The sequence below is a fragment of the Pseudopodoces humilis genome, chromosome 3, assembly GCF_049639895.1.
Source record: "Pseudopodoces humilis isolate 2021_Gansu_Grassland_sample_001 chromosome 3, ASM4963989v1, whole genome shotgun sequence".
Lineage (NCBI taxonomy): Eukaryota > Metazoa > Chordata > Aves > Passeriformes > Paridae > Pseudopodoces > Pseudopodoces humilis.
In genome coordinates this window covers 90,978,571-90,991,089 of record NC_142202.1, presented here as the reverse complement: position 1 = coordinate 90,991,089, position 12,519 = coordinate 90,978,571, and the positions used below count along the sequence as shown (strand labels likewise).

Genomic DNA, 12,519 nt, shown 5'->3' with positions numbered 1-12,519 from the left:
GGTTGTTACAGTAGGAGGGTCTTTCTCCTTCACGTCCTTCCTGTACATTTGCTGCAAGTGTTGTCTGAAGGCTTCAGTGAGGCAAGAGGGAAACAGCTCCTGCAACAACCCTCTTTCATACATGCTTTGCTGCTGAAAAACATGGGTTTATTTCCTTTTCTCATGACAAAAACTGCTCCCAGCTGCATCACATTTCATATGAAGAAGCTGTTGGCTTTAGCAAGAGCTACAGCACCCTGAGTTTGCCCAGCTGAAAGCTGCCAGTGCTCTAGTTGTAGCTGGATTTAGAGCACAGGCTCTTTCTTTTGCAAACTTGGTGTATTTGGGGTTTCAATAATATCACAGAATCATAGAATGGTTTGGGTTAGAAGGGACCTTAAAGATCATCTAGTTCCAACCCTCCTGCCCTGAGCAGAAACAGCTTTCACTGCAGGAATGCACATATTTATCAAAGTTCAACAGCTTTGCTAACCTCAGTAGTGGAGCTTGATTTAAGTGATTGGAAGAATGAACAACTCCAGTACAGCTTGTATTAGACTTGGTTTGATATATAGTGATGTAAATCAGCATGGATTCCTACATTCCAAGGTCTCACTAGAGCCTGACACCATCCTGACTCCTCCTTTCTCAATAAGTTTTAAACTGGTTCATGACAAACACGACAAGCATTTGTTCCTCAGATTCAGCAGAGGGCTTTTAGCTGCTACAATAAACCTTCTGATAAAGGGAACCTTGGTGAAGCTGCACTACAAGAGTTTGTGTGTCTAGTGACAAAACAGAGGTGCAGTAGGACCCCTGGTCCAAGCACATTCCAAGTTAAGCTCAGAGGAAAGCTGAATCCAAACCTTTCATCGTGACCTCACCAGAAGCTGCAGACTTTTCCTGGCATTTCCCAGAAAAAAAATACTTCACCTACTGTTTGGGATAATCTCTCCCAATTTTCCAGCAATTCTTGGGAATGCCAGAAAAACCGAACCAGAGAGACCTTACGCTAAGAAGTAGCAGGAAGAAACCAATGAACAACGGCGTTTTGAGTATCAATAGTAAGATTTTATTTCAGGTATTCTAATTAGTTTAAGGCATCCTGTGTTGTCCAATACACCCTCTTACCCATGAACTATTTCCTTTGCTGGTAGGATCATGCAGATTTATCTTGAAGAGTCTGGAGTAGGATAAAACCAGTCCAGTAGCTAAATGATGAGTTCAGCGGGAGAAATGCAGCACTCAATATGAATGATCAGCAAGTCTCATTTATTGGTAACTCTAAAATCACTTATATAGCATCAATAATTAGGCTCATACATAGTGCAAAAGCAAGCTCATTATTGGATATTTCATTTAAGGTCAACTCCACCTAGTTTCACATTCCTGTGGTCACTCATCTATGCTGAATTCACATTCTTCTGATCACAGCATCCTGTTCTCAGTTAACAGATATCACTAAGGTCTTCCTGACTTTGCAACATCTCACACCGACTGTACTCCATTGTCTAATTCTTTCCCAGCTAACTGCTGCATGGGAACGTGACCTTTGCTATCTAGCCATTCCTCTATAGCTAAGGAAGGAGAGATCAGGAACCATTTCTTCACTCTTCATTGGTTTGACATTTCCACTCCTTTAAGTAATTTCACTTTGCTACAGTCTACAAATACAATGAAAAAGTTTCTGCGGCTTTAGTGTGCTGTTCAGGAGAAGAAAATTTTGATCACTGTGTCCACAGCTTCCTCATCTGATGGTGGTTTCCTTCGGCTGCCAGGCTGCAGGAATTTCTTTATTGTGGGGATATTGCTTATTCTTGCTTTGAAGCTCTACAAAACAAAACCAAAAAAAGCACAGTGCTTGAGAATCATTGCAGCTGGCAGACATTTCCATGTTATCCATGCTCTGAAAGTCACATTAAGGCTTGATGCTGCAGAAGAAACTCTGTGCCTCCCCCTCTCATGCTTTTGGGGTGGTAGTGACAGAACATGGCATAAAAAAAAAAGGGTAGCTGAGGCCAGCTAAAAGTTCTTAGGGTATCTGATTATTTTGCATGTCACTTCTGACCCTCCCACTCTCCCATATTTCTCAGCCAGTTTAAATCAGTGGTCATTTCCAATTCATTATCCATTCAGACTGCCCACTCATTTACCTGCAGGAGAGGAAATTTGGCAAGTATATCAGGTTTGAACTCCTCTGCCATTAAAATGACTTCCAGTAATTGCACATCTGCCCTGCTCAGCTGGTTGCCGACCAGGAAGTCTTTTCCATGGTCTTTCAAAACCTAAAAACACAGAAGCAGAAGGAGATGATGTCTTTTCTCTGTGTTCCTTAATATGATATCTTCAAAGCAGGGTCATCCATGGCATGGAGCTATCTGTGAAAGAAGGAGATGCAGTTCAAACATCTGTAGGACAAATACTGATCTGATGGCACTGCCATCCTAGGCATAATCTAGCAGCTCTTTCTCTTCTGCACTTCTGTCTGGCAGCTCAGTTGTGCTCGTCTTGCCTTGGCTGCTGTAGCTGCACTGAAGGCTAAGCTCTATGAGATACAGAAGGAACTATCACGCTTTTACATAGCATGTATGGTAGAGGGCCATCTGCAACTCAGGAGGAATCTTGATGTCAAAGCTGATGCTGTAGTGTCTTCTGTCTGAAACAACACCCAGATACAAACATGGACATTTGGGAACTCAGTGTGTGCTGGGTTTTCACAGCTTTACATCTCTCCCAGACTGGAAGGGCCTTCTGTCCCCTCCGTAGCGTCCTGTCTCCACCTTACTCCCAGCACCACCAAAACCAGAGCATTTATATTCCAGTGGTAGTTTTTCTGCTGTTTTCTTCCATAAAACTCTTGTGGATCCATGATGGCTGTTCAAGATACCAGTATCAATTGAGCTACAAACTCTTTGCCACATACCTTCTCAAAGACTGGGAAGTATCTGTTTGTTGCCTTGTCTATCATATTAGCAAAATGTTGCTCTTTTTTGTCTGCTGGTTGGATTTCATACATGATGAGTAACTCATTCAGATCAAACATTCCTTCCACGTACATATCGATTCTGAAAGGAATAGATCCACTTGGTCAGGTCAAACACAAGTAAGTGTGAACAGCACAATTACTGTTCATCGAGATGCTGGGAAATCCCAGCCTCTTCTTTCCCACACACACAAACCCTGGCAAAGTTCCCGCAGAAATGCCGTTGCACTGAGGGCAGGCATGAGGGAGCTTGGGTGAAAGACAAATGCAAAATTCCAAGGCAAAACATAAGGACTGTACCACTCCCAATTCTCACTAGGACTGATACCTCTCTTGACTATGGGTCTTTAAACCCAAATCTGACAAAACCAAATTTGACAAAATTGTCACATATGTTATTCAAAGTTCTTTTAAAAATCCAGTCAGACAGGACAACTTTAAAAACAGGTCCATACAATTTCTAGCAAATATCATAACATGTGTTTACTAGGGTTTACTAAACTGAAGCACTCAAATATACCTCAGGTCAACACATGTCCCCTAGGAGTCCTGTCCTTTCATTACCTGTTATTAATTCTAATTCTATACTAATTCCTGGTTATTAGAGAGAGGAGTGGTTTTGTTTCCTTCAAAGACACTGCCCTGAATGTGGTGAGGAGAAAATGACGCTGCTGACAGCTGCAGGAGAAAATGAAAAGCAGCATCAGTAAGACAATCTGCCCCCCCGAGTGCTTTCTTCTGATGACTGCATTGATCTCTGATTGATGATCTATAGGCTCACATATGATATGGCTATCACTGCTGTAGACATCACCTGCAGTCAGAGCCATCTCATGCTGCACAAAACACTGCTCTGCCCCCTGAACCTTACTGTGAACTGGGGTATCCTCGTGTTACACTGAGCTACAGTGTGAGCTGGGCTCTAACAAGCAAAGGTGGTAGTGTCACAGTACAGGGCTCTCTCCTTCAGGTCCTTCCCATAGAGGTTGTACTTCGTTGCTATGTAGTTGGCAATGGCTCTGGTCTGCACCAGCTTCATCCCGTCCATCTCTACCATTGGCACTTGCTGAAAGAGCAGGGATCCATCTGGGGGAAAGGGAATAACACAAGGAGACGTTCAGTCCCTGAATGACAACCACGAGTGTGTGTAAGGCAAAGGAACTGTTGTAGTTAGGGCCTGCCGCTGCGGAAGAATTCGGGATGTAACGGAAAGCCAGTAACCCACCCCTCTCTCTAGGATAGTAAGTCCTCTTGTAATTAGCCAATAGCACCTAGGTGTGACATATGCAGATGGGAGTAACACAGTGACCCCAGGCTATAAAATCTTAAGTTTCCCTGCAATAAATCGCCATATTTGCCATCCATCACATTGATGCTGTGTAATATGGTCCACGCGGCTGGGATAGCCGCCCGTGCTGGAGTTGGTCAGGGTGCTTATCTTGCTTTAAACCCAACATCTGGTGCCAAAACCTGGGAGAAAAAGTGGGAAGAAACGTGAGAAGAAATTAAAAAAGCAAGAATACCCTGAGTCAGTGGACAGCGGCCAAGATAGCTGGACTATTCTTGGCGTGAAGATCCTGGGCCCAGAAGGATGATGGAATCATCAAAAAGGTTAGATTGTAATTAAGTTGTAAACCTAATTTGCTTGTTATTGCAAGACTTTAGGTTGTTGAAGTCGTAAATGAGTTTGTAAAGTTTATCCACCCTAAGGTGTGGGACAGATGTGCTAAAATCCTTGCTGAACAAATTTGGGAAACGACAAGGAACTGTTTGCTGGCTACCCTGAAATTTAGGGTCAGAGCTTTACAGCTTCCAGACGACAGGAGCTCAGCAGAGCCGAAGGGGGGTCAGGAGTCCCCTTGGTCCCAAAATTCTTGTGTGCTCTGGAATAAACAACAAAAAGCAAGAGACTTTTGGAAAAAATTAACAAAAAAAGCCAGGAGTGCCGTGGAAAAAGCCCGGAGAGAAACCTCCTCCCTGGTGTCTAAAGATGGCGCAGAGAAAAAAGTTGTAGAGCAGGAAAAATATGTCTTTAACAAAGGACAAAGACTGGCCTTGGAAGGTGGGCACAGTCGGGGGGATGGGAGAGAAAAGGAATGTGAAGAAGAAAGAGAAGCTGAAGTGAAAGAGATAAGACGCGGGGGGGATGGGTATGGAGGCACAGAGATTGGAATGCAAGAGAGGAGAGAAGGGGGAGCAAAAGGCGGAGTGGAGGGTGGAACGAAAGGCGTGGAGAGCCAGGGGAGAGGGAGCAGCCTGCCCACAGGGGTGGCTGGCGGGGCCGGGGCCCAAGAAAAAGGCACAGCAAACAGGAAGTAGCCGACCAGTTGAGTTCTGACTTTGGCCGAGACACGAGCGGTTCACCAGCACCCCCCCCCTCCCCCCCCTCTCTGGGAAGAAGCGCTGGGATAATAACCAGTTTGTTACAAAGTCATGATTTATTGAGTTTTTAAAAGGTGCTTATGTACCCTTTTGGAGTTAATTTTGTGTTTTAAGTAATTATGAGTTTATGCAATTGCAGTTTTTAGGATTTTACTAAATTATTGAGAAATATATAGAGAAATTATTGTGGGCTTTTGAAAGTTAAAAAAAAAAAAAAAAAAAAGGAGTTTAAAGTGTTTAACAGAAGTTGCCTTGCAATAATTGGTTTTAGAACCCAAGGTTAAAATATGGTGTGATTTACAGCTTCTAAGAAAACCTTCCAATTAATGTTATCTACAGAAGAGATTTGTGGTTTAAAAAAATAATTAGTTAAGAGAACTTTACTGTACAAGACAAAGTTAAGTTAGAGCATGTATTATCTATTTGCTTGTTTTTTCCACAATTTTAATAAGGTAATTTCAATGTGAATATTTTTGTTATATAAAACACATATAACTGCATATATATCAATTTGGATTTTAGTTTAAAAATTGGACTTGATGTTTTTGAGAAGTGCTGCAAAGGCTGAGTGACAGCTTGCCAAATCCTGTGTTGTTAGGGTTTTTTCCTGGAGAGGCTGCACTTTGGAATCTTAGCTAATTTGAGCATATACTAGGCAAATTCTTATTGTGAATGAGTGTTTTTGGTAACATTTGCAGTTATTGTGGGTTATTCTCAAAGCTAGATAACATGGAATTGTGATGTATTTGTTATATTTTTATAATTTTTATAGTGAATCCATGTTACCGTTGGCTTGAATGTTTTTAAGTTGTATAACTTGGATAGCCTTTAAAGTTAAGTTTTGTTATTTCCTCTTGTCATAAATAATTATTGTTAAATTTAAATGTTGTTTAATTTGAATTGTTTTATGTTTTATTAGAAACACTTGTCTAAATTGCAAAGTATAGTTATTTTCCTAGAGATATGAAGACAGCTACAACTGAAACAACTGTGCTAAACCACTGATGAACACCTGCTTGTGGACAGAAATGAATACAGTCTGTGACACCCTGGACTTTATTAAGAGTACTATTGAGTTGTTGCAATCCCTGCAGTTTCGTTTGTTATAGCTTTCTTATTTTTCAGTGTTTCCAGAATTTTAATAAGATGTGCCATTGCTAAAGATTAGCTGCCATGAGAGAGGCTTCAAATTAAACCAACTGCTGAATGATTTAATTGGTCTGATACCTAAGGCTTCTGATCATTTGCTTTGTACAAATGCATTTTAACAGTTTGCTGTGCTGTAAGCATCTCATAGCTGTTGTTATTGAAAACCTTGTTTTAAAAATATGTTAAGAAGCGTCTTTCCAGTTTAAAGTTTAAGGCCCTGGCCAAGTCTTAACTTTACCTGGACAGAATGTTTATCAACAGATCCAGATGTTTTTGTACCAAATCAGTATTTGAGTCACTTTTTAACTCAGAAATTTGACCCTATTAATACGACAGCTGGATCAATTTTAAAGTGAGCTTGGAGAATCATTTCCGGAGATGATTGTCCAATCCTTCACTGATAATTTTTGGTTTTGTTTGTTTATTAACTATGAGATGCTGGTGCAGTGTTTTAATAATTAACAGTACTTTTATATTAATTGATTTTCAACTGTTATAAGTTCTTACTAATTGTGTATAAGGTTTTGTGTTAATGTTGAACAGAAATACATCTCATTTTTATTTTTTTTTAAGGAAAAGGGGGGAAATTGATACCCTAAACGCAATTTGATTAGTGTAATTCATTAACTTTAAGGAGAGAAGTGCCTGTGCTTTGTTGGCAGGTTCAGAAAGGTCACCTGTCCATCTGACCAGACTGTCTGCCTCTGAACACACGAGATCCAGTGAACAGAGAAGTCACCACACAGCCTTGGAACTCCAGACATGGATCAGAAGTGGACCTGTCAGGACACAGTTGTGTCCGAACACTATACAGACAGTTGCCAACAGAAATTTTATGTTGTTATTATGATGTGGTGTTTCTATCAATTTCTCAGTTATCCTTTGTTTTAAGATTTAGAAGGGTTTGAAGAACAACTTGAACATCAAAGCCCTCAGTCACCGATCAGCTGCCAGCTGACATCACGAGAGCAGTGAACATTCCAGGACTGAATTGTGTTAGAGAAATTCTGTAGAAGATCTAAGAAAAGTGTAGAGACTCCATCTAACTGTATATAAAGCCAATTTTAGTTATGTGTTTATCCTTTTAGCAAATTGTTTTCACGCTTAGACTACATATATACCAGAACACGTATGTTAAAAGTAGTTAGATAATAGTTTAAGATAAAGTGTTTAGCCTGTGTAGTAATTGTTATGTTAGTATAAAATATAAGTATTTTCCTTTAAGAGGTAGTGTAAGTATTTTTGAAAGTTCATTTAACGCTAAAGTTTTAGCTGTGAGTTTGTAAGTATGGTGTCATTTACATGGTAAACTGCTTATAGTAACTGTGCTGTTTATAGTCATAACACCTGAAGCAGTGAGCCCCAACCTTGTGGTACAAGCTGAGAAGCCATGATTTAATAGTCTAGCCCTTGTATTTATACCCAAGCTTTAACTCCTCTGTTGACTTTTGTGTATTAGCTATTATCATCCCCAGAGTCCTATACCACCTGGATGAAGAGTTGAGCCTGCAAGTGGAGAGACTCACCCGATTTCAGAAAAGAGAAGTGGTGACAGGTGTAACCATAGCGATGCTGCTTAACCTGAGAGCAACTGGTGCTGCCACAGGTGTCTCTGTCATTGCGACCCAACAACAGAGACTGTTTCAGCTACAGATGACTGTAGATGAAGATCTACAGAGAATTGAGAAATCCATATCCTTTCTAGAAAAATCAGTCTCCTCTCTCTCTGAAGTTGTTTTACAGAACAGACGAGGTCTTGACCTTCTGTTCATGCAGCAGGGAGGCCTCTGCATCGCCCTGAACGAAGAATGCTGCTTCTATGCAGACCACACTGGAGTAGTGAGAGACACCATGGCAGAGCTACGAGACAGCCTGTCTCAACGAAAAGCAGAGAGAGAAGCTCAGCAAAGCTGGTTCCAGTCCTTGTTCGATCAATCTCCATGGCTAACCACCCTAGTGTCTATCCTGATTAGACCAGTTGTGATGATCTTACTTGTGTTAATCTTTGGACTCAATTTTATATTATCCATTTTCAAGACTAATACACCTTGTATTTAAGCAAATTAGTTATTCATAAAGAGGGGGGAAATACGTTGTAGTTAGGGCCTGCCGCTGCGGAAGAATTCAGGATGTAACGGAAAGCCAGTAACCCACCCCTCTCTCTAGGATAGTAAGTCCTCTTGTAATTAGCCAATAGCACCTAGGTGTGACATATGCAGATGGGAGTAACACAGTGACCCCAGGCTATAAAATCTTAAGTTTCCCTGCAATAAATCGCCATATTTGCCATCCATCACATTGATGCTGTGTAATATGGTCCACGCGGCTGGGATAGCCGCCCGTGCTGGAGTTGGTCAGGGTGCTTATCTTGCTTTAAACCCAACAAGGAATCACATGGATTACTTTTATTTAGAATCTGAATCATTTAGGTTGGATAAAAAATATTTAGACCAACAGTGGAACATTTGAGATTTGAGGAAACAGCCAAATGCAGAACTTTAAGCTCTCATATACTGAAAAATACGTGCACTGCTTGTCCCTAGCTCAGGTGATTTTCATGGAGGTTAATGAACAGATGGGAAGGACTGAAGGATCTGACCCAGATACTTTCTCTCATGCTTTGCAAAATATATTTGCACTTTCTAAGCACTGGCTAACACACAAGGTAGTGAATAATGAAAATGAATAAGAGTAAATATAAAAGCATGAACTGTCTTTTTGACTACCTACTGACTTTACAAATGGCATCTCATCTATACAGGCATGAAATCAGAACAATGAGCAAGTTCCATGAGATTCCCGCAAGACCCAAATATCAACTGGCATGAGGATGGAGCCATGCAACTATTTTGCAAGCTTGCAGAATCCTTGTCCTAGCATGAAAGGAGTAAAAATACCTTCAGAAAGAGAGGTATCAGATCAGAGAAGAGGGAAGTGTTTTTGCTTTAGGTAATCGTATTTCTTGACTAAGATAACTGATCAGCTATATCACTTTTTGTATCCTATGTAAGACAATTATGCAGGGATAATAATAATAATCCACTCTGCTAATAAGGGTGCATTTACCTTTATGCTGTGTCCCAAAATACTTCTTGAAAGGCAGCCTGTAGCACAGGTATCAAGTCATTATTCCTAAAGGACAGCAGGACTGCAAATGCTACCCCTAGCTCAGATTTCTTTTGACAGGCCAGGTGAAGAGCACAGACATGTAATTTGGACTGGAGGAAACATGATTATCATGTTCAGGAAGATGGAAGCTGAAGCTAGCACAGTGGGTAGTTGCCTTGGGAGAGAGGAATGCAGCTGAGGTACAGGCAAACTCAGAAATCTGGAAATCTCTTTTCATAAGAATTATAAAACAACAACTATGTAGGCAACCTAAAATGCTAATGAATTTCAAGAGGATCTGATGACAAGAGCCTCTGTTGCCATCAGATGGAGGACAATGGACACAAGCTGAAGCAAAGGAGAGTCAACCAGCTGAACTTAAGGAAAGGCTCTTTGACTCTCTGGGTTGTCCAGAGAAGCTGTATATTCTCCATCCTTGGAGATACTCAAAACCCAGCTGGACATGGTCCTGGGCAACTGGCTGGAGGTGGCCTTGCTTGAAGAGGGCATGTGGAGTAGACAGTCATGAGAAGTCCCTTCTGACCTCAGCCCTTCTGTGATTCAGTGAAGATTGAAGCAACCGGGTGGGGGATACCAAGTAATGCATTGCAGTGTGCACCTCCGAGACCTTATGTACAATCCAGTGAAGAGATCTTGTTTTCAAGACACTAAGACTTAAGAATTCTTAGGTGTTCTCAGACAAGTAATTATTATTATTATTATTATTATTATTATCATTATTATCATTATTATTACTACTCTTGCTGCTGTTACTATTTAAAATTGAAGGAAACTTACCCTTCTGTAGCTTTGTTAGATCCTCCTTTTTTTCTATGAAAGATTCTTCAAACTGCAGGAAATAGAAATTTACTGTCATTCCATGCTTTGGCTTCTTCTTCATTTAGGTAAAGAAGACTTAAAGAGATGTGTTTTGGGAAATTTGATTTGTTAGAAACATATGTCATATTTGAAAGCTGTCAGGCCCATTGGCCATCACTGTGACAGAAACCCATGGATCTTGAAACACAAATTCCCCACACCGATTGTGAAACACTCCATCTCTGCTTTAGTATCAGAATCTGCCAAAGGTAAAAAAAAATTACTCTGTGGTTTACAATATACGGTACCTTCAAGGGTAAACTACACTGTAGTAGCAATAATAATCTCTTGCTATTTTGCAAGTTGGAATTTAACTGAAGGTACTCAGAATTGCAGGTATTTGACCTCTGGATCAGAAGATAAGAAGCCAGGATCTGCTGCTGGGGTTTTAAATTTCTTCTTTCTCTAGCTACAGGGGAGAAGCTTTGGTGGTGCTACCAGCGGGCTTTGCACATGATGTGTGGAAGTGAGACAGGAACTTGCCCCCTGCTTAGGGCAGGCTCGTGGTCACTGTTGGCTTGCTCAGCAATGCACTAAATGCAGAGTTTGAAACTGCTGCTCAATCACACTTCTCATACAGAAGAGTAAGAACACACATTGGTCACAGGATCTCAGTATAAAAGACCAGAGGCAAACCTCAACCCCAGCTGTTGCCAGTAGCCACCGAATTGGTTCCATCCGGCCTCGTCCATTGAAGTAGTGCAGCTTGGGTTTTCCAGACATGTTTTCTCGTGCTGGATTTCCTAGTATCTGCAATGAAGAAATAACTTTTGCAGTTTTGAATCTGCAATTGGCTCTTGAAATTGACTTGTTTGAAACCAATGATTTATTGTCCAAGATTTTAATCAACTAACAGAGGAGGTAAAAGTTAGACAACATTGAGAGAATGCCTTGTATCATTCTGCCTAAAAAATGCTTCTTACACATGCAGAATAGTTAAGTAAAACTCTGGCTGTACTTTGAGCAATTGGCTCAGTCAGAAAGCAAGTGAATCAAAATCATTTGCGTCCAAAGTGTTCTGTTCTGACCAAAAAGCAGAGGTTGCTCTCTGTGTATTTTGGCATGATTTCCAATTACAGTTTACTGTTTAATCAGATACATGCTATAAACTCAGCAATTGCTGTGCTTTCTCCAGCAGCCATTATGCTCCATTAAAACCAGCCAGGATGGAATTCTTTCATCCTGGCAAATCTCTTTTACAGCACTTCCTGCTTCTGTAATTTCTTTAGAGAAGCCTTCAAAGACATGAAAATTAATTTTGTCACAGCAACATCAGGTTTGCCTTTACCACAGGCATAACCACAGGGCAATGCTTGCCTGGTCCAGTTCCAACTCTGCTGGAATTTCAAGCAACAGCAGTTCCTAGGAAGCAACTTAAAGCAGCCACAGTTTCTCGGCAGGCTGTCAGCCACTCCACTCAGACCCACACGTACACATCAGCAACAAGCACACACAAACAGTGCCCAGCCTATGCCAGCCTCACGGCATTGACGCACTGTCAGCAACAAAGCTGAAGCATTAACAGCAGCAAAGGGAAAATGCCCAAACCCCCACCATTCTCCCCTTGCAAAGAACATGCCAGCTTCTTGATGGTACGAAGAAGGAGATGAGAGGAGCCACTCCCCAGTTGTGATCTACATTTCTTTTTCTTACCTCTGTACACCTCGAAAGCAGCTGATTAAGAATTCAATATTTGGTACATAGAATCTTGTTAATACAGTACATACACATATTTAATCTATAAAAGCCATTCACTGACTAAGTTTCATATACAACTCACTGCATGTCCAAAAAAAAAAAAACCATTTACCTTGTGCACAGCGTAACTCACTCTAAGCTCTCAGCAGTTCTGCCTTGAGATTATATAACTCTGTAGCCCCTCCTACACTGAGCATTCCAGACACTTCTCTGCAAAGAGGAAACTTCTCTCTCTTAAACAAACAAAACCAATTAGCTCTGTTTAGTTACTTCTCACCTACAGAAAATAAATCCCTGACTAATGCTGACTATGTACAAATGTAGGATAGAGGAGAGGTCAT

General features: G+C 41.0%; 1 protein-coding gene across 1 annotated transcript; it reads right to left on the bottom strand.

The window, feature by feature from the left end:
* Positions 1 to 1,232: 1,232 nt before the first annotated feature.
* Positions 1,233 to 12,406, bottom strand: LOC106629100 (glutathione S-transferase-like). Its single transcript, XM_088052723.1, has 7 exons — positions 12,291 to 12,406; positions 11,117 to 11,230; positions 10,400 to 10,451; positions 3,916 to 4,048; positions 2,903 to 3,044; positions 2,133 to 2,264; positions 1,233 to 1,809 (listed from the first exon to the last, which is right to left on the bottom strand). The coding sequence occupies exons 2-7, from the start codon at positions 11,201 to 11,203 to the stop codon at positions 1,687 to 1,689; spliced, it is 669 nt and encodes a 222-aa protein (XP_087908849.1). The 5' UTR covers positions 11,204 to 11,230; positions 12,291 to 12,406; the 3' UTR covers positions 1,233 to 1,686.
* Positions 12,407 to 12,519: the final 113 nt, after the last annotated feature.

What these genes read in the sequence shown, in the direction of transcription:
- LOC106629100 (XM_088052723.1), bottom strand. Translation starts at nt 11,203, where the DNA reads ATGTCTGGAAAACCCAAGCTGCACTACTTCAATGGACGAGGCCGGATG. An exon ending in TGGCAACAGCTGGGGTTGAG is followed by an intron (nt 10,452 to 11,116) that starts GTTTGCCTCTGG and finishes TATTTCCTGCAG; the next exon opens with TTTGAAGAATCTTTCATAGA. An exon ending in TCTAACAAAGCTACAGAAGG is followed by an intron (nt 4,049 to 10,399) that starts GTAAGTTTCCTT and finishes CCTTTCCCCCAG; the next exon opens with ATGGATCCCTGCTCTTTCAG.